This window comes from Carassius carassius, chromosome 9 (assembly GCF_963082965.1).
Source record: "Carassius carassius chromosome 9, fCarCar2.1, whole genome shotgun sequence".
NCBI lineage: Eukaryota > Metazoa > Chordata > Actinopteri > Cypriniformes > Cyprinidae > Carassius > Carassius carassius.
Genome location: NC_081763.1, coordinates 20,032,444 through 20,054,633, shown reverse-complemented (window position 1 = coordinate 20,054,633; position 22,190 = coordinate 20,032,444). Strand labels below are relative to the sequence as shown.

The 22,190-nt window shown below is 38.3% G+C and overlaps 1 protein-coding gene across 14 annotated transcripts in view; it reads left to right on the top strand.

Annotated features, from left to right (window-relative positions):
• Positions 1-22,190, top strand: part of LOC132149235 (voltage-dependent P/Q-type calcium channel subunit alpha-1A-like) — a 98,438-nt gene that overhangs the window by 70,463 nt on the left and 5,785 nt on the right. For 6 of the 14 annotated variants that reach the window (XM_059558287.1, XM_059558291.1, XM_059558282.1 and 3 more), the window contains 7 exons: positions 2,131-2,227; positions 6,707-6,821; positions 7,137-7,244; positions 8,994-9,097; positions 13,796-13,905; positions 14,331-14,466; positions 16,198-16,311. In XM_059558287.1, the coding sequence (XP_059414270.1) occupies positions 2,131-2,227; positions 6,707-6,821; positions 7,137-7,244; positions 8,994-9,097; positions 13,796-13,905; positions 14,331-14,466; positions 16,198-16,311 (784 nt within the window). Of the gene's footprint in view, positions 1-2,130; positions 2,228-2,965; positions 3,063-6,706; positions 6,822-7,136; positions 7,245-8,993; positions 9,098-13,795; positions 13,906-14,330; positions 14,467-16,197; positions 16,312-22,190 lie in introns of all 14 variants that reach the window. The other 8 variants (XM_059558293.1, XM_059558292.1, XM_059558296.1 and 5 more) reach the window with 5 other exon arrangements.

Genomic DNA, 22,190 nt, shown 5'->3' with positions numbered 1-22,190 from the left:
AGAGCAGAGAGCACAGAGATGATAGCAAATAAATAAGGTCAGTGGCCATGGCATTGCACGAGCGATCGTTATTATAGTTCAAAAGGGCAAACAGTCGAAGTTATTATGCGAGTTACCTCGAGTCAGAATGTACATGTGCGCAGTCGTTACCGTGACATCAAGCGGACTTTTGAAGCTGAAATAATGAGTGGATTAAGCTCGGACTTGAAATAACGAGAGGAATAACATGGATAACTTTCTTGTCGGAGGATTTTATTGCATCACAGACAGTCAGGTACAAGGAAGAGAAACTACGGCTTCTTAAATTAGTTTAGAAAAAAGGTTGTATTTTTCGCAACAGGTTTATTGACTTGTAATAGCAATTTAAGGTGGAATATGTGACAATCTACACAATCTACACGGGTCCGGGTCCAGCTTTTGAAATAATAGACGGGTCCGGGTCGGTTCGCTGTAGTACTGTACATTACGGGTCTCTTTCGGGTTTGGGCACGAATTTTTGGACCCGTGAAGACCTCTAGTTCAGACCAAGCAATCTTTTAACATGCAGAATTGGATGTAACACACCCTAATTTTTTGAATATCTTTGGCCCCTAAATTTGCAAAACACTTTTTGGTGCTTTAAATGTGTTTACCTATACATTTTCACACCTGTAAATGTAGCCTCTGTCCTATATAACAGCACACAATGGCTCTCTCTTATGTGTTCAACTGGAATGCTTAGTTTTTGAAATCGGTGTAGAGCTGTGGCCTCTGGCACAGTCTTTAAAGTACAGAGCCTGGCTTTATTGTACCCTACCTCGGACCAAACAGGGAGGAGAATACCACAGCACCAGCTGAGAGAAAGGGATAATGGATTTGAGCTTCTCAGCTCTGCTAAAATCCATCAATCCCCCCAAACCCTCCTACATGCCCTTCTGTGAGTCCCAGTCCTCCCACTCTGGAATACGGCATACTGCAAGCCAAACTTACTGTGCCAGCCCCCTCCCTTCTACTGAACACGCTAAGTTTCCTGGTATCTGCATTCCAGTGCCTGTCACCCTAATGTTGTAAGTTAGACAGTAATGTAGGCGGGCAACCGAGAGTTAATCAGATATCCAGGGAAGAATAGGAAAGACTGAATCTTAACATGCAAACAGGATTACAGCCTTTTTACCAAATTATGCTGAAAAGATGGAGGAGAGAGAGTTTTTCAGAGAGTCTTCATTCTGAATGGCAGAATCAGTCAGACAAGAAAAGAAAATATGACGTAAAAAAGGGAAAAAGGAAAAGAAGGAAGAAAGATTGAAAGGAAAAGTGAATAGAAGGTGACGTCAAAGGGAGAAAGAGAGGAAGGAAGGAAAGAAGGGCATGAGAAAGGGGGAGAGGAAGGAAGGAAAACAAAGAATGAAATGAAAGGAGGAAGGAAGGAGGTAGAAGGTGGGAAGGAAAAGAGAAAGTAAGAATGTAAGGTGAAGAGAATGTAAGATGAAAGAGAGCAAAAGGAAGGCAGAAAAACTAAGTAAAGGGAACGAATGATGAAAGGAAGGAAACATCAAAGAAAGACATGATGGTTTGAAGGGTATTGAAGGACGAAAATAAAAAAGGAAGGAAGGGGGAAAGAAAGTAGAAGGTAAAGGAAGGAAGGAATACAAGTGACAGAAGGAAAAGAGGAAGCAAGTGAGGAAAACAAAAAGAAGGAAGCAAGAAATTATGATTAAGAGAAAGGAAAATGAGATGTAAGGATGGAAGGAAAAGAAAGAAAGGAGGAAGGAAGGGAGGGAAATGAAGGAAAGTGAAGTAGAAAAGAAAGGAAGAAAATAATGAGGAGGTGAGGGATTAAATCAAAATTGCAAGCATGAAAAAAAGAAAAGAAGAAAAAGGGAATAGGAAAAAGAGGGAGGAAGAAAGGAAAAATAAGCAAGGTTAATATAGAAAAGTAAAGAACAGAGCAAACTGAAAAATGGAAGGAAGTAAGGAAAAAGAAAAAAACAAGAAGTGAAGTAGAACAGATTTGACGGCACAACCGGGTGACGAGCAAATAAGAAAATGTGTGTGTGATTCTGTGCTTTTCTTCCTGTTCTTGTGCTCTTCTTCCTGCCGATGTCTCTGTTCTGAGTTGTGTTCTCTAACTTCCCTGTATTCTTCTTACAGCGGGCGCATTCATTATAAGGATATGTACAGTTTATTGCGAGTTATCGACCCCCCTCTGGGCTTAGGCAAGAAATGTCCTCATAGGGTGGCCTGCAAGGTTTGACTTCCACTTAAAAACTAATATCACCTGCTAGCATCCAGAATGCAATGAATGTCGCTTACCTCCTCTTCTTTTTCTTTTCAAAAATGTTTTTGTACTTTCACCATTTCTACTTGCATTCAACTTGATATGACAATGAGAATGTGCAGGACAATGCCGGCACTTACAGGGGCATGAACTAGTGCACTTGTGTGTATGGAACAAGCAAACGAGAAAACAACTTAAGTGAAAGACAAACAAACGAACAAAAAAAAAAAAAAAACGAATCAGCCATCTTTGATTTTTTGTTTTGCTTGCTGTTGAGGCACGGCTAGGCCTAGCTGGTATGGTAGCGTGCATTGTTCTGGGTGGAGGGGGACAGAAACTGCATTGACATTAAACTTCATTACCAGCAGCGGGACTTTATGCCTGTTCTGAAGCCCGCATGCTCTTCTATGCAACCTACCACATGCATAGAACGCCGTTTTAGCACTCAGACGTTGAGCACCCACCTTCCACCTCCCCCTCCCCTTACCTACAAATGACCAACATTAGTCCTACGGCAGCCTAGTTTACCAAACCGCTCCTTTTGTCCAGGCCAATAACCTTCTTTTTGTTCTGTTCTGTTCTCCTCCCCTTCTACTTCCCCATCTCCTTCCTGATCACTTCGTTTTTGATTTACTTTCTTTTTCTCTTTCTCTCTCTCTCTCTCCCATGCACATTTCATTTGGTTTTTGTTTTGTTTCGGTTGCCCAGTGGCAGAATCAGTTTCAGGGATATGTATGAGATGCTCAGGCACATGTCTCCTCCGTTAGGCCTGGGGAAGAAGTGCCCTGCACGGGTTGCCTACAAGGTAGAGGGCCTCCGAGTGGCCAGCGCTGTGTCTGTACTTTTGGTGTTTTCTCTTTATTTTCTCTCCTTCTTTTCCTCCTTCGTTGTCTGATGGAGGGCGCTATTGTGATTCTGGTGGCAGGGCGGGGTTCGAGGCTGTTAGATTGAGGTGGGCCGATCCACAGGGAAGCAGGAACGGACAAACCTTCTCAGCACTTTTGCACCGTATGAAAACATACACACACAAAACCATTAGCGCACACTTTCATAGCTTTCATTAAAACTTCAAAGGATGAAACGTAAAAGTCTCCGATTTTTATCAATACATTAAAGCACAATGCTTATGCTTTACTGTACAGCAGTGATCAATCAGTGAATTTCAGATCTGAGATGCAGTATGATATTAAACACAAAAAATGTGTCCCAAACGATGCACTACACACTATGCACTTATACTATGCACTATGTCCTCTACCTTATATAAGGTTAATTTGTAATCCAGCATCGGAGGCTGGTTGTCCTTCCATCTTTGCTATGTTAAAAAAGAGGCGACAGTTAAGTGCATCAATTGTCCAACATTCCACATTTTGTTATTTTGGTTAAATAAGTGCATCATGTGGGTATTTGAAATGCACCTCTTTTTTAAATTATCAGTGTGAACACACTACTACAAAATGGCATAGAATAGTGCATAAGTACGCAGATTGGGACGCATGTAAACACATACACATGCATATTGTATATTCACATCGTCACAAACACACACGCTCAAAAACACCCCCAAATGTGCGTGTGCAGCAGTGGTAGGAAGGCCTGAAGGACTTTAGTCCTCCGAGTCCCTCAGCTCTGTGGATGCCGCTCTCTTAGGGACCCTTTCCTCTTGGGACCAGCTCTCTGTCTCTCTCTTTTCGCTTACACACAGATAAGCACACATTCACACACATATGCATCAACACACATATAATCATTGGGTAGCGTTATGGCACTACAACGGAACCAATCTCGTTTTACAAGTCTTTTGCACAAATAAGCCTTTTCCCACTTCTCTTTCTTCTGTCAATGCAGTTCAAATCTGTTTCCAGCCCCTCCTCTTTACATTCTGCCAATCATCTGCATGCCCCACCTTCCAGGCCACTGGCCCCTCCCACACAATACTCCCTTAGCTTTTTCTCTCTATCTCCTTCTCTCTGTCTGTCTGTCTGTCTGCAAACCTACACTGACATGTCACACTTCTATCAGTGAAAAACAGCTTATAATATGCAGGAAAGGAGATCTGCGCCCTCAATGAGCCCTCTGCAAGTCTGGGATCTCCTTTCGCTTACCTTTGCCCCGCCCCCTTCATTTTTCTCTGTCCCATTTGAACTCCCATTTCGTAAAATATTATGCTTCATAGAGTGTTCGCTGATCTCCACCAAGATAAACATGTGGTGGCAGACCAACAATCTCTGTGTTTTCAATCAGACAGGTCACTTACCGTCTAATGGGAACTCTGTTGCCCCTAACCTCAGTGGAATCTTACCATGACCATTGCATTCACCCTCTTTCTCTCTGTCAAACATTATTGCCCATAATAGAGGATCGCCTGTAAAGAATGTGACCAGCCCGTGGTAGAGCTTTCTATTCTTACATTTCCTCTAGCTTTATCTTTCGCTTCATTCTCCTTCGCCCTTGGATTTTCGTGAAGCTTTTGGGCTCTCTTTAAATTTGGTGTCACTGTCTCTGTCCTGTCTCTTTCATCATTACCATCTCAACCATCCAAACTCTTCCTGTAAAAGTTATCAGTCCTAAACCAATTCCTGCTCCGGTACTCCTCTCTGGCAGCCCACTGCTTTTCTCTTTATCATCCGCAGCATTAAAGTATTACCCTTTCACAGCAGGTAGCCAAATCCTCACTCTTAGCTCATCCTCTTCACAACAACAACTCACAAGCCATTCCCTTTTTTGTTCTTTTTTTTTTTTTTTTTTTTTTACTGAAGAATGCTGCTCTAACCTAAACCAATAGCTTGCACCCATCTTTTTTTTTTTGCATTGAGAGACCAGAGAATCTGGATCGAGCTCTTGTTTTATCTAGTAGTCCATCTATGATTGATTCTCAAAGACAGCAACCACTACTAAACCTAAATGAATGAGCTGAAATGAAACAACTAGATGATGCTTTCAGTTTTGGCTGCTCTGGTGCTTGTCCTGTGATGCATGTTACTGCATGATGCATGCTGGGAAATAGGGTAGTGAGGGTGGAGGGTGAGTGTTTCTACCGGGATGGAGCGGGACGGGGAGACATTGGGTAACGTGGGTGATTGCATTGCAGAGGGTGTCATGGTAACGTAAGGATTGAGGTAATATTGAACTCTGTGCAATGCAATTCTGTGTTTAAGTATAATCTTTCCCCAGATCAGAACAGGATGAATTATACTTTAAAACACTGACATTTATGTAACGGTGTTTTAATTTATTACTTCATCCACTGGTCTGAGTTAAATATGTGAACCTCCTCCTGGAAAAGCCCTTTGACTGACATCTCAGATGCTGATATGAAAACAAGATACAACATACAAAACAAGATAACCATATATATGCATCTGATTTGTAGCATATGCAGTCTCAGTTTCATGGAAATCTGAATTAGTGGTTTTTGACTGGTTTTGCTTCAGGACCCAGAACAAAGCTAACAACAAAATCCTTTAAAACAAGCATTTATCTTTATTTACTTATTATCTTATCCTTGTTGAAATTAAAATTGCATATGCAATTTGATTTGTTTAACCTTAGTGACATAGTTTTGTTCATGATTTTTGAGAGTGAGGTCATGTCACACCACCTGTCATTGTTGGCATCTTGCTAATTTGGTAAAAATTTCAAAACAGCAGTTTGCAGAAAATAAAATGCTGTTTGATTAAACATCCTTTGAGGTCAATAACAAAAGAAAATAATTTCCATCTCACTTTTAAAAGTGGATAAGCCTATTTATTTTGGCTTTACCTGATTGTAAGCAATTGTTTTTGTATTATATGCATTAAAGGTGCTCTAAGCGATGCCGGGAGTCGTAACTTCTTGTTGACGTTCAAATTGTTGTCAAACAAAACGGAGGCTAGCTAGACCCTCCCTCCTCCTCATCCGTGCACTAATCCCCCAAACCCCACCCCCAAATCTTTCTTGTCGGTTATTGGCTGGAACAGTTTGTTATGTTTTGTGGTGCGGGTGAGCCCAGTTTGTTTTTCTTGTTGTTTGTGGAGCCTGTGGTGTCTAGAGAGACCCCATTTTATTACAGTGTGTTCAGGGGACAAGCAGCTAGCGGATAGTGAGGAGATGTTTGCTGGATGTGACAAAAAATGTTTTGGCCTAAAAAATATGTGACATCACTTAGAGCACCTTTAAGCATATATGTTTGTTCTCTGAGAACAGACTTGCAGCCTCTTTTTGGGTTGTCATCAACCAGTTAAGAGCCATTAATCACTCTCCTCTTTAGCCATGGTTACCACACTAGAACAGCTCTAAATTAATTCTTGCACTGAGTATCAAAGGTCACAGAGCTAATCCTGAAAATCCCTCCTTCCTTTCCCCTCCCATTTCTTCTCACATACCAAAAGCACACCCTTCCATGGAGGTTCAAAGCACACATATATTTCAGTAGCACTGCTCTAACTGGTCCTGATTGGCTCTTCACAGAGACTGTTGAGGATGGACCTGCCAGTTGCCGATGACAACACAGTGCACTTTAATTCCACCCTTATGGCCTTAATCCGAACTGCTCTGGACATCAAGATCGCCAAGGGTGGGGAAGGTTTGGCAACCCCTTTTTTCTTTCTTCCCTCATTCATTCCTGTTGTTTGAACAGTTTATATATTTGCCTTTAGCTGTTTAAGTACTGTGGCGATTCACATCTAGTCTAATCTTGGAAAGTCAAACTTAAAAAAAAAAACAAAAAAAAAACATTTGGGACCCCACTTTAATATAATGACTCTATGAGATTTTGTGCACAGTACTTCTGCATAAGATTGGATAATACATTGTTCAAACATTAACAAAAATTGTGTGTATGTGTTTTTGTGGAAAAATGTTTGCATATATGTGTGTGTACCTGTTGTTATGTAAATAGGAGGTGTAGATAAGCACCAGATGGATGCTGAACTAAGGAAGGAGATGATGGCGATATGGCCCAATCTATCTCAGAAGAATCTGGACCTTCTGGTGACACCCCACAAGTGTAAGTTACCCAGGAGGTTGGTGTGTTCACAATGTCTCTCTTTTACCACCAGAGGACAGCTTCTCTCAACCAGCCCACTCACTGCTCTGCACCCCCTGATGGTCCAGGCCTGCTCCCTTAGTTTCATTTTAGGCCCTTATAGATATATATATATATATACCACACAGATTCAGACTGCAGACTGATCACAGAAGAAGAAATTCACTGAGAATGAATCGTAGACACTGAAAGTGATGCAGAAAGTATTATTCCAATAATGGCACTAACATCGCTGATTGCAGTTTGCAAAGGGCAAATGTATAAATAGATGAAAGGCCTATACATGTAAATGAACAAAGAGGGTAGTTGTGTAAGGCAGTGCTTCTCAACTGGTTTGGCCATGGGACCCACATTTTCCCAAGCCACGACCCACTTTATATATAGAAAATAAAAACAAGGAAATTTCTTTCACAAAAATTGTTGACACACACAGTACTGTCTCCCTTAAACATATACAAAATAACACAAAGTGAAAATAACATGGTGTTTTTGGGTTATGGAAACAACAGTTACCATGGTGAATACACAATACTAACAGTAGTTTGTTGTTGTTGTATGCACGGCTAGAAAAATCTGTACTAGCATAATGAAAAAAATTTACATCATACACACAATACGCATACCCTAGTGTGCACATAAATACTGAATTACTTTGTGCTTACTTTGGTCTTTAGTGCAGTAAAAAACCTTGAAAACTGTTTTACGAGCACATGTGTTGCCTTTAGCCTTAGCTTAAGCTACTTCCCTCCCCTTACTTACAACTCTAAATTTGCACACAAACATATTAACAAAGATATTTTAAGACAGTCTATGTTTAAGTGATACAAAAGACATTGATAACACACGTTTGTGTATGTCCAGCTCACTATGCCTGAGACCAGGGGGTGCCTTACTATAGATCAACCCTCTATAGATGTCTTTTCACTACAGGGTTATGAGATTCCTGACAAGATGTACATAAAACAGTATTATTTAATAAAAAATAAATAAAAAAATAGGCCTAATAAAATAAATAAATATTGCACCACTGATATGCAACCAAATGAAATGTATGTGCTGATCGTATGAGATTTGCTCAAAACTAGCTAGTCTAATGCTAGCTAGATGCTACAAATAAAGCATGAGATAATGAGGTGGCATTACTGTCACACATTAGGCAATAAAGCTTTTGGCAAAGTCATAATGCTAGTAATATGAAAGTATGTTTTAGATGAGTTTGCAGCAAGCATGTAATAATTTAGAACTGTAATGTTTGATGCTAATTTTTTATTTTCATTGTTCTATGCAGATCCTATACAGAGGTGGTGACCATGGCTTTAATACCACTAAGCATGGCATGTAAACCTAGTCTGAAGTTACTCTTAGTAACTTCTCCACGTGGACTCGGTTCCATAAAACAGCAAAGATTTATGCTGTAGATTGCTGACAGTTCCTGCAATACTTTTGCACTTAAAACAGTAGAAACAGAGTATTTCAAATATTGATCATAACAATTAAGTGTGTAAGAAGGTTTAGCCATTTTAATCAGTCTGCTTGTGAAAAGACCATTGGCTCTGTGTGCGTGTCGATTTGACACTCTTTCTTTGTTTGTGCATGTGAGTTTGTGCGTCTGCGTTTGTCTTGTGCACGTCCCGTCCTCACCCCCATCCTCCTTGCTCAGGGTCCATCTCACCTTGTCTAATTGTGCAGGGTAACTTGTCCTTTTCTCAGCAGCGACAGACTTGACAGTGGGAAAGATTTATGCTGCCATGATGATCATGGAGTACTATCGGCAAAGTAAAGCCAAACGGACACAGGCTATCCACGATGAACAGGTATGCTGTCTTCCTCTCACCCTGCAATCACAATCTCAGTCCACAGTGAGCTGTGGCAGTCTTAAGTTGTGCTAAATGCTAAATTTTACCATCGACTCTGAAGTGTAAACACACTTGTATCTTAAATAGTGAGCCAGTTACATGCCAGTGGATGTGCTGATGTTGTTTAAAGAACATTCTCAGTGAAAATCTATTGAGAAAGGCAAAAATACATCTCACCTTAAGATGAGGAACCACATTAAATGTGTTGTGTTCTGGCGGTTTGTCACAGTTCATGTGGAATCTGAAAATAAACTGTTCTTCCTTATCAGTTTTAACCATGCACTCACCTTCCTCATTTTGGGATTGTGACGATAACCTTCTTTGTATTTAACTATAACTAGTTCCTTAGCCCTTTATCTTTAATCATGACCTTGTTGATCCTATTGCATCAGCTATCAATAGTGATGACAGCTCAACATTTTGATGTTATTTTGAACAACCATCTGGCATTAAAGTACTACTTTCACAAATGCATCTCTGTTTTACACACACAAAATAAAATATATTTATGTGGAGCTAAAGGTGAAGTGTGTAATTTCTATCCATCCATCATCAAGTCTCCTGCGCTTTGAAGGCTCGTAGCGCCGATCTCCAAGTGAATGGCCACGGCCAATGGCAAGGTTTCATTCATGGGGGAGGGAGGAGATGGAGCCATTCCTGATCTGTTGAACCTGAGTTCGCTGAGGGCGACCAGGTGGTCTGCTCCAGCCAATGGGAGCATGTATTTCAGAGCGTCAGGCAACAGCGCAGGCTAAAGCACCATAGGCAGGAGTATGACTTGCTAGCCGGGCCACATGTCCAAACAAAGATGTGTGCTGACAAGCAATTATGTCTGTGATTGTTGGTAAACCAGTGCGTTGGTTGATGGCCACATTTGTTATTAGGTCGGACCAACGAACATGCTGGATTTGACACTGGCAGCACACAAGAAATGACTGTAGCCTTTTGGCATCTTGTGATTGAAGAGTCCAGGTCTCGGAACCATAAAGAAGTGTTGACAACACACAGGAGGAGTAGAACCAAAGTTTTGTGCTAAGCTTATTCCTCTGTTGACACCAAAGGTTCTGAAAAGACCTCATTGCTGAAGCAGCCAGAGCAATTCAGCATGCACCTTCCATTTGAGTTTTGTACACTCCCCAGATATGTGAACTGCCGCCCAGGCTCTGCAATTTGTTTTTTTGCCATGATACGTGTAGGCCAAGATGGAAAAGCCTCTCGCTCAAAATGCTCAAGAGATGTTACCAATTCCAATGCAGATTTGTCTAGCAATGCGACATCATCTTCGTAGTCTAGGTCAGTGAAATCATGTTCTGGCAACTTAACGCCATTCTGTGATGCTATTCACTTAAGGATACAAATAAAGTGATAGTTCACCCAAAAATGACAATTTGATGTTTATCTGCTTACCCCCAGGGCATCCAAGATGTAGGTGACTTTGTTTCTTCAGTAGAACATAAACAGAGATTTTTAAATCAGACAGTTGCAGTCTGTCAGTCTTATAATGTCAGTGGATGGGAGTCACGGCTAAAACATACAATAATAATAAAAAAAAAAACATACACAAACAAAACCAAATTAAACCCTGTGGCTCGTGATGATACATTGATGTGTAAAGACACAAAATGATCGGTCTGTGCAAGAAACTGAACAGTATTTATATCAGGGTTTTATTACATCCGATTCAAGAAATGTCTGAACTGTCTTCTGTCTCTCAAATTGACCATTGACACTCTATCTGCAATCTCAATTGTCACCTACCCTGGGGGTAAGCAGATAAACATCAAATGTTCATTTTTTGGGTGAACTATCCCTTTAACCCTCACTCTGGCGGTAGTACCCGAATGAGGGTCCTTAGTGTAATTTCTGCACCTCTAGTTTCACCAAATGGAAATTGTAATTAGTTTGTTTCAAACTTTGCCAACTGCTATTGGACAGACAAAAAGGCAGTCCCACACCAAACTCAGTTTATGTGCCCTCAAATTTTTATATTAAACAATATATACCTCTTTCCTCCAATGATGTTTCTTCTGGAGCATGTTGTGTGCATTGGTGTGAGGGCGGGGCAAAAATCCCTACACTCCAGCAACCTCTCAGTCATGTTAGATCACAGCAATTAGTTAACGACAACAATCCAATTAATTCTAGATGGACAAAATCAAGTCCTGCAATACATTTTTCTTCTCTCATGTCTCTCTTGGATGTACATTACAATATGAGAAGAAAGTCCATCACAATTTTTGTTTTACTTTAGGCTTGGACAAGGATAATGTTTTTACATTGATAAAATTACGCACATCACCTTTAAGCTCTGTCAGGATTTTAAAAAATCAGGCCTCTTTCTGCGCTGAATGCTGAATGCACAGTGTAGTTGCTGTAAAAACAACTATAAATGCTAAATGTATTTGATGAAGGAAGGCCAAATCTCATCTCACAACTCATCTTTCTTAGAAAATTGGACCTACAATCAATATCTAAGGATTTAAATCACATCGGTGACTTTTAAATCACATGGATGATATTTGTGGCATCCTTCCAAGAAGTGAAAGGAAATAGAGTAAACCTGGGAAGTCATGTAAGTGGCTGCCCCCTTAAAAGGTTTTTACAATCTGTAAAGTATTGCATTGCATGATTACTCTCTTCCACATAAACCTCTAGTTAATAATTCATTGACAAACTTATTGACTGAGTGACTTAGTTCCTCATTTTATGAAGTCACTTGGAGTGGGTGGTTTAATATTTCAGTATGTCTGATGGGTTGTTTTAAGTATGTCTTCCAGCTGAATCACAGAACAGTGTGTGTCCTGCTGTAATTGAATCGCAGTGGTTCAATAACTATTGATTATTAGCCATTACTTAGGTTATGGTTGCAGAAAGAGTATACAAAATCATTGTTTCAGTTATTTATTATTTTAGCAGTCAAACACAAAATACACTTCAGTTTCGTCAGCGGTTTATATGATGATGTGATTTTATGATTTAATGTGTGTTATTATATGATTTATTTTATTTTTTATATACATGTGTTTTCATTGATTATGAATATTAGTATAAATAATAGAATGTAATGCAACATGGGCCTTATCTACATTTTATACTGTGTTGTTCTTGTGTGATCCACAACTATACATCCACATGAATGTCAAACACAGTTTTGTAGACATGGGGCTGGCATGTACAATCTTAGTGGTAATCGTGAGGCTTCAAGTGGATGTAGCAGTTTTGGCAGATATCACTGAACTTGCTAAGCTTTTTCTCATACAGTGTCCTGAGTGACTCATCCATTAGATAGTATTAAGTACAAATTCGATCTGTGCATGTTGTTCACAGATGATTCCTTTTCTTTTATCAGCTCTCATTCTTTTACCAACTATTAATTCCTCTCATCAGATTTTATGAAACCTGACTTTACATACTACATGCATTACATGCTTTATTGCTTGAATACACAAAAAAATGGCTGTAAAGAGAAACAAGAGAAACAAAGTTTTACAAGATTATTTTTTTATAGTAGTTGTTCTGATCTACATTCATTCAAATCAAAAGTTTGGGTGGTACATAATCAAAAGGCTTGCCCCTATTTTATTAAATAGCCTATTGGTTGTAATCAAATCACAGCTATGATATGTGACTTTCTACTCATTTTGGTGATGCTATCTGGGGGAAGGACATTCTAATTTTATAAAATATTTGATTGGACAAAAAATCTCTGTAGTACAGGATGAGACATCAAGATTTTTTATGTTTTCGCAGAAAAGGCATACCCTACATTTTAAATGTTTAGAGTCGGTATGATTTTTGCAAATGTTTTTGAAATACTTCAAATTACATAAAAGTACATGTAATATTGTGAAATATTTTGTATGTTAAATAACTGTATTCAATTTTAATACTTTTAAAAAGCTATTTATTCCTGTGATGACAAGGTTGCATTTTCAGAATTATTACTCCAGTCGTCAGTGTCACATGATGCTTCAGAAATCATTCTAATATGCTGATTTGGTCATCAAGAATGTTTTTTATTATTACTATCAATGTTGAAAACGGATTAGTATTTTTGTCGAAACCATGATTTATTTTATTTTTTCCAGCATTCTTTGATGAATAGAAAGTTCAAAAGAAAACCATTTGAAATATAAATCTTTAATAATATTATAAATGTCTTTACTGACACTTTTGATGAATTCAATGTGTCTTTGCTGAATAAAAGTATAAATTAAATATTAAAAAGTATATATTAAATCTTACTGACCCTTAACTTTTGAAAGATCTGCTAAAAGTTAATTTTGTCTCTGTTTAGGTATACACTATAGCATACAGATGAGCTCATAGCTAACAAACAGCCCACTCTACTGTCCACTGAATGAATCCACGATTTATCACTTCTCTTTAGCAGCCAGTTGCTTACAGATACTCTTCATTTACTGGGACAGTGAAAGTAAATGAATGCTCAGCATGTTACCATTGGCAAAATTCAGGCAAAACAACTGAAAGGATACCCATTTACCCATAATGCTCCTGGAATGCCTCTTGACTGACCGCTACTGGATTCCCTCCCCATTCGCAGATGGGATGCTCTGCATCCCATATTTTTCCCCAACCCCATTTTCCCATCAGCTTGCCTGATACCAGCTGTAGGCCATGTTGTATCTTACACAGAATCGAACGCCATTAATGTTTCAGCGTCTGGAGCCACCATCTCCAAGCCAGGATGTGGGACAGGGACTCACTGGCCTTCCTGAAACACAACAACAACCTGTAAATCATCTGTGAGTAGCACCCTCTCCATTCCCTCCCTAGTCTCTCTCCCAATGTTAAATTATATAGTATAATTTTCATTGTTAATGACATGATGAAATATTGAAAAAAATATATATATACATATATGATATTCTAAAACAAACAAAACAAAGCAAAAACTGAAAAGTTAATATATATATGATTGATTGATTGATTGATTGATCAAAGCTCACTTTTTATTCTAATCTTTTTTTATAATTCATGACCAGTGCAACAAAAACAACAAATGTTACTGCATATCATGCAGGCCACTGTGCACCATTTTCCCTGTCGCTGGCTCTAGACATCTAATGAGAAAGATCATCTAAACCACAATGAGTGACAAACCAGAGCCTTGAGCCCTTCAAGAAGTGTAGAGAGTTTGTAATCTGAATAAACATGGGTGTCTTGTCAGGCCTGTTGATGACAGGATCCCGGAGAGCCAGTCATGGGTGACGGCACGAGCCCAAGAGATTTCTCAGAAAGCAGGAAGCTGGAGTCCTGAAGGCCAAAACCCAGACAACACTGCAGATAACTGCAGACAATCTCAGGTACACAGAGCCTCATTTACAATATTCGCTGAGGGTACCTATGTAAATGCTTAAATTTATGAAAATTACTTAAGGGTAGTGCATCACTGTACTCTTAACCTCAAACATTACCATTTAAGTAAGATAGTACAACAATAAATGCAAGTGAAATAAAATTGTTAAAAAATAAAGTGTGGAAAAAAAAAACATTTTTGTGACGTGAGAGCCATTATTTTGCTACTTTATGAATTCCCCAGCAGTATATAACTTCCTCACAGCATGATAATATTTGTTAGAGTTCAGAACGTTCATGTAGTGTCAAAGCATTGGACGTCTCACTGGATCGATAATGTTTTCTCTGCCTTTATAAGACAGTAAATCAGATATTCACAGTCTTTTGTGGAGGGTGTCCATTGGAGCGGTTTGTTTTCATAACCCTGAATGACTGGTCTGTCTATCCCTCATCCATGTGCATCTCATTGGCAGACAGCAACAAAGCCCCTTCTCTGTTGCTGAGTAAAGACTGAATTCAGTGGACTGTCGTACACACTCTCTTATTCTCTTTCTTATATGTTCCTTCAGTCTGTGTGTCCTTCTGTTACTGTTTATATTCTTTTAATATCTCTCACATGTCTGCCTTGTATGGTGAAGCTCATGTCATTGAATATATGCATCCATATTTGGCTGTCTGGGAAGGATGTTTAAACCCTTCTGCAGTCTTGCGCGCCATTATACTGTCAGGAAGTGAGACACTCCTACCCAGCTCAACTATTCATTAAATTCATGTCAAGAACAGCAGTCACTTTTATTCAAAGCTTATCAATAAGAAAGACAACATAAGTGATTCATAAGAAGTAGGAAACAAAAGAAAACCTGCAAAACACCGTTCTAAAATTGAAAATGAGAAACGGTAAGATAATATTGCTCATTGAGTATAGTTTTTTTTTTTGGGGGGGGGGGGTCAAGAGCTTATAGCTTATAGACATAGTTCACACAAAAAAATTAAAACTGAAAAATTAAAAACACCATCAATGTCAATCAAGGCTCATATGATTTTCTTTTTTTTTCTCTATGAAACATAGTGAAATTTTGAAGAATATCCAGAGCGCTCAACATAATGACAGAGAATTGAAGACTGGGGTTGTTAATCTCCAAAATGACAAAAACAAAAAAACAACAAAAAACAAATACAGGGTCCATAAAATTTGTGCCCTATATTTATTTATTTTTATTAGTATTTTTTTGGGGGGGGGTAGTTAAGTTTGGGAATATTTCTATTCAAAATAGTGATTCCAGGGTTTATAAAAAATTTAATTGTGACAAAAAATTTAATTTGAATTAATCAATAAAATTGGAAATTTTGTGTGTCTATGCATTTGAAGCTGGTTCACAGTAGATCCTGTTTGTGATCTAAGAGAGAGAGAGAGAGAGAGAGAGAGAGAGAGTAGTTTCTAATATCATCATCTCCTGATCTTCTATCAGTTATCCTGTAATTAAAGCCCTGCATGTATTTTTCCAGCTAACAGCATCAGATCCTACTTTTAGCAAACCCAACAGCAGTTACATATAGAACAGAGGCTAGGGCAGGACTGTCCTGCTACTCTTGCATCTCCCCACAGGGTGAAGGGAGAGATGAAGATGGAGATGTCCTCCTTCCATCCACTGTGCTTAGGCCTGTCTCTCAGGCCCCTGGCATTCGCTCTTGCCTGCTGTCCCTGGGCAGTCATGCATGGTCTCCCTCTGTTTCTGCAGACAGTAGAGATGAGAGAGATGGGTCAGGACGAGTATTCGGACACTGAGCACTATCTGCCGATGGAAGGCCATGGCAGGGCTGCTTCCATGCCTCGACTCCCAGCAGACAACCAAGTGAGCGCCTCATCCTGTCATTCCTTCGTGTTTTCCCCCTTCCTTTTCTTCTACCTCCTTTTCACATCAGTCCTTCCTTTCTTGTCCCTCCAAACATTCCACTTTTCATTCCTGCCTTTGCATTAAACAAATGTGCCCATTGATCAGATAAAGCAAAGAGAACTCATTGTAGCATATGCAATGGATTGATATCCTTTACAAGCAAGCGTGAGGGTAAATTACACAAATGAGTCAATTATGTTAAGTCGCTAAGTCATAACGACACTACATGGCTAAATGGTGCATTAAGTCAAGTATACAGCCAGTGCAGTCAATTGAGCTGAAATGTGTAAAATGGTATAGCAGCATGAATTACATTTTCATTAGGGACACATGTTCAGATGTTTACATACTTTGGGCATGTAGACATGGGGTAATAGTGAAACTGAGTCTCAGGAATTGGAATTGCAAGCAGCCAATTGTGATTTTGAGGGAGCCCCATGGCAAATTCAGTGCACAGTGCCCAGAATTCCTAGCAACAGCCCTGTGTAGTATATTAATGTTTGGAACAGTGAATAATTCTGAAGAAAAATGTAAGTTTATATAGGATAAGCCTTTTAATGTTTCACACTGAAAAAACTAATTGGGCCCAGAACAGATCCTTGAGGCACTACACAAGAAACTAAGCTTGATCAGTCAGTATGAAATAGTTTCATCTGCATGCCATCATAAATATGAATTTTAAGATTATCAGAACGTGTTTGAATATATGTGATGCATTCAAGAATAAATCTTTTCGCATTCAAACACAATCTTAATAATAATAATTGTCTAGATAGATGATATCTAGCATTTTACAATATGCTCCCTCCTTATTTATGATGCATATTTAAAGCAAGTCTATAGCAGGGTATAATTTAAGTGTATTTTTATTATTTATTTATTATTATTTCATGTTTCTCACCACTGGCCTTTGAGTAGCTGCCTCCTCCTCATTCATACAGACCCTAATATACACACTTTGCTGCTACAAAAAGCAGTATGCTAAACAAACAGGGCATCTGGGTGCTCTGTATTCACAAAATGCAATACCCAGATGGCATATTGCATTTACTGAGATTCTGAAATTTGGAACAAGTGCACAATTTGCTATCCCGTGATGCTGTGGTAGCCGAGGAGCTGACAGATTAGAAAAGCATGGTTGGGTTTGCTTTGTTTTTTCTGAATAAATTATCTTTCCATGCTGTCTCCTTTTTTCTGTGAATATGTCTTTCCTTCTCTATACCTTTATTTTTCTTTACATTCTTATTTTCATTTTGGGTTTGGCTAACTCCCTCATTAAATAAGTTCACTTAAAATACTAAAAATCTACTGTTCTTGCATTGTCTTTACTATAAAAAATAAGTTATTTTAAGTAATTAATTACAGCCCAGTATTACTTTGTGTGCTTCCTTTCTATTTTTGTTGTTATTAAGCTTTGGCCAAGTTTGAATTGTGTGTCATTCAGGGTCATAAAGCTCAGTGAAATTTGAGGCTGAAGCAAGCAATGACTTGGGAGTTGGTACTGAGATGTGGATTTGTGTGACCCTGTGTCTGTGTGCGTTTATGTCTCCCGAGTTTATGTAAGTACAGTACTGTTCAAAGGTTTGAGGACAGTTAATTTTTTTTTATGTTTGTTTGCACATAATTGTTTTATTTAACAAGGATGCAGTAAATTGATAAAAAAATGACAGCATTTGTAAAAACATTTCTATGTCAAATAATTGCCTTTAAAGTTCTGATTCAGCTTTATATCACAGGCATAAATAACATTTAAAAGTATAATAGAACTGAAAACAATAATTTAAAATTGTAATAATCTTTCACAGTTTTACTAATTTACTGTTTTGGTCAAATAAATGCAGCCTTGGTGAACATTAGAGACTTCTTTCAAAAATATTTTAAAAAATCTTGCCGACCCCAAACATTTGAACGGTAGTGTATGTGTTTTACTTACGCAACCCCTCAACATGTAATAGTGTGAGAGTGATTTACATCTATTTTAGAAACAAGAGAGTTTTGTTGGTGTGGTCTCGTGCTATACGTACTGTATGTGTGTGCAGTGTTGTAGTAGTATACCTCTCTATGGCCACTGTGTGTCGTGATCACTGTACTGTTCATCACTGTATCATTCTGTGTGGTGTACTGTGACGTGTCTCTAACACTGCTTCTGGTCTTCAGTGTGTGTGCTGCTGTGGTAAGTTTTTTGTCTCCACTGCTTCTGTGTCTAACCAGGTTCTCTATGTCTCTCTTCTCTCTCTTCATTTATATCTTTCTTTTCTTATTTTCCTCCCCCTTTCCTCTCTTTTTTGTCCTCCCCATCCTCGTTTACTCCTGCATGAAACCCCATTTCCAACTTTTTCTTCTTTTGAGTGCAATCTCTCTTTCTCTCTCCTTCTCTCTCATGCCTGGGGTCACTCACTGTTAATGTGCTTTGTCTTGTGTAAATGCGGCCCTATGTGCTTTCTATGTGTGTATTTGAATGGACATATTTGTGGTGTGTCTTGTGTTTGTATGGAAATGGCTGTTCAGCAGCCACGGAGGAAAGGACGGCACCGGAGAGATAATCTCACTGTATGTGCAACCTCTCTCATTCATTATTACTTTCTTTTCATTATCACTCTCTGTTTGACTCTGAATCTAGCATCTGTCTTTCTGTCTCTGGACCATTCTGCGAGTGCAATTATCTGTTATGTGTGTGTGTGTGTGTGTGTGTGTGTGTGTACGTGTGACTGTGTTTTTGAGCAGAGACATGCAGAGATCTTTTGATGTTCAGTGGGTTGAAGGGGGGAAAGAGGGACTTTCTAGAGTGTTTTTATTTGTTATTGAATGTGACCTGTGCTGGCAAAATTAATCAAAATGAGCAATTTTTCAAAAATGAGTTATATCTGTTACACCTGTTTGAAGTCAATTTCAAGAAAAATCGGGTTAAAGTTTTCTAAAGGTTCCAAAGCAAAATCACCTGCAACATTGCATCTTTTTCGCCTTATTAAAATTTCTAGATTAATAGTCACAATATAGCTATTTTTTTATTTATATTTGTTAATATAAATATGAACAGATGCAAAAAAAAAAAAAACTAAACAGTAGAACAAATATAAGAAAAAAGTGCATTACCTTTTTCATTTCACGTCTGAACAGAAGCATCCAAAAAAATCAAAATAATCAAATGTAAAAATTCCTTTAGTGTGTCCATTACAAATAAAATTAATTGTTAAAACTACAAAAGCAGGTTAATTAAAAGCAGCGAGTGATTCTTTTATTGTTAGATTAAAATTAATGAGGGGCCTATATTAAGACCCACTGTAATGCTTGGATATAATGCTACACATCAGATGTTTTTTTCCCAACAGTTCCCTGAATGTTCACTTAAGACATAACAGATTATGTATATGTGGATACTTAAAATGACCCTATTATGGATTTTTGAAAATTACCTTTCATGTAACAGCTCTAAGTGAATGAAAACATCCTGCTAAGTTTTGATTCTGAAAGTGCACTGTGTATCAAGTTATTGTCTCTCAAAAGAAAGAGTCGACTCTGAATCATTGAAACAAGTCATTTTTAAAATGAATCCCAAGCCGTTTCATGTTGACGTCAACATGAAACATTAGCATATTGCCTGCCCACTTGTTGGTCTTTTCACTATGGTCTGAAAGAAAATGCTAATTCATTATTTGCCACTAGGTGCAGCTTTTGGAGTGGTAAAAATAGTGGCTTCCCCAGTAATGCTGTAAACAAAGCTGCTTTATCAGCCATTACAGGCACGATGAAATGAAAATGAGTCCAATCGGACCAATCACCGCAGATTAGCTTCACGCAAAGGAGGAGTTTGGAAAAATTAATCGTTGAGTGAATCATTTTGGAGTCATTAAGCAAATAAGGTAAAAATAAATGCATATTATAAGACAATGAAAGTGTTTCTTGACCTTGCATGCATGTCAACCTGTTGTTGGGAACTCCCAAAACCAAAAGGGGAAGTTGTGGCCTAGTGGTTAGAGAGTTTGACTCACAACCCTAAGGTTGTGGGTTCAAGTCTTGGGCTGGCACACTGTGACTGAGGTGCCCTTGAGCAAGGCACTGAACCCTCAACTGCTCCCTGGGTGCCACAGCATAAGTGACTGCCCACTGCTCCGTGTGTGTACTTGCACTTTGGATGGGTTAAATGTAGAGCATGAATTCTGAGTATGGGTCACCATACTTGGCTGTATATCACTTCACAAAATATGAACCTTTAAATACTGTAATTATGTGTATATTTATCATGATTGCACGCAGTCAGAAGCGCCTTTATACACTTTTATGATGACAATCAGTGTGAGAAACAAATTATTGTTTGGAGCATTGGGATCGCTAGACGAGGGCATAATTAACACATTTTTGTGAAAATTTTTCACCTTTTTTTTTTCTTTGCAGGTAGCTCAAAATTAGCCCAATCGCATTCCGACTCATTTTGCCAGCACGGGTCACATATTATTAATATTTTTATATTAATGAAAGTTTAAATGTGTTATTGAGTATACTGGTATATACTTGTACAAATGCAAAATGATGATGGAACAACTACCAGTCCACAGTAAAAAAAAAAAAAAAGAAAGAAAAAACAACAACAAAAATAACCTTGTAAATATTATAAAAAAAAAAAAAAAAACATATTGTTGCCTTCTATAAAATTTTACATTTCAAAGTAACATTCCCCAACACTGATTATGTTAAAAACACACAGTTTTGTAGCACAAATAGTACAAATACAAATACCATTTACTGCACATACTCTTCTTCTTATAGTTATTTACATAGTGGCTAATGAATCTGAAATCTTACATCTTACTTCCAAGTTGTTGTTGTTGTTTTCTACAGATGAGTCAGTAACTGAAAACCCTTGATTGTATGTAATTCTGCATCCAAGCCTCAAGGTGTCAGTGTTGATAGCGTTTGATAGTGAAAACTGTCAAATTCAAACTTTTATGAGAAGGGCAGGTTCTAATGAGATTATTGAGATTGCACAAGATCCGATGAAAGCCAGGGGTCCAGGGTTGTGCCACTGCAAAGCACCCCACTCTGCACGTCCCTCTTCCTGGACCATATATCTGGTGCTAACCCACACATCCTCCCTGAAGCCTGGACAGACCTCTCTCTTCTCTCTCTATGGTGTGCATGACTGTCTGTGAGTGATGAAGAGAGAGGTCTGCTGAAGAATTGTGCTTCTCTCAAATGCTGTTCACGGATGAGTATTTTTGTTTTTATAGATTCAGTCCTGGTGATGCATGCTAGGCACGAACTTTTGCAACTATCTTTCAGTTTCTCTCTCTTTTTTTTTTTTTTATCTATGCGAATTCTGCATGGTGAATTTCTTTAGTTGTTTGCTGGTTTCAGCTGAGTGTGTCCATCAGGTCATACACAATCAAACCACACCAACTCCCAGACCTACAGAATTAACCCTCCAGTTTTAAGACCCCATTTACACCTGGTATTAACATGTGATTGGGCCAAAATGATCACAAACTGTCAGCACTATAATACAGATGTAAGAAGGGTGCTTGCCTTGTTTTCCAGGTGATTATCTAAACATGTTTAAAACAAGACAACATTTATTGTGAATGAAAATTATCTAAAAATAAGACTTGTTTTAGAAAAATATAAATATATATTTTGGTTTATATAAGTTTGGAGTTGCTCTTTTTTTATTTTATTTTTTATTTATTTTTTGAAAGCAGTCTCTTTTGCTCACCAAGGCTGCATTTATTTGATAAAAAATGTAAAAGCAGTATTGTGAAATATTACAATTTAAAATATATATATTTTGTTTTAATTCTTATTTAGTATATTTAAAACTGTAATATATCCTGTGATGGCAAAGC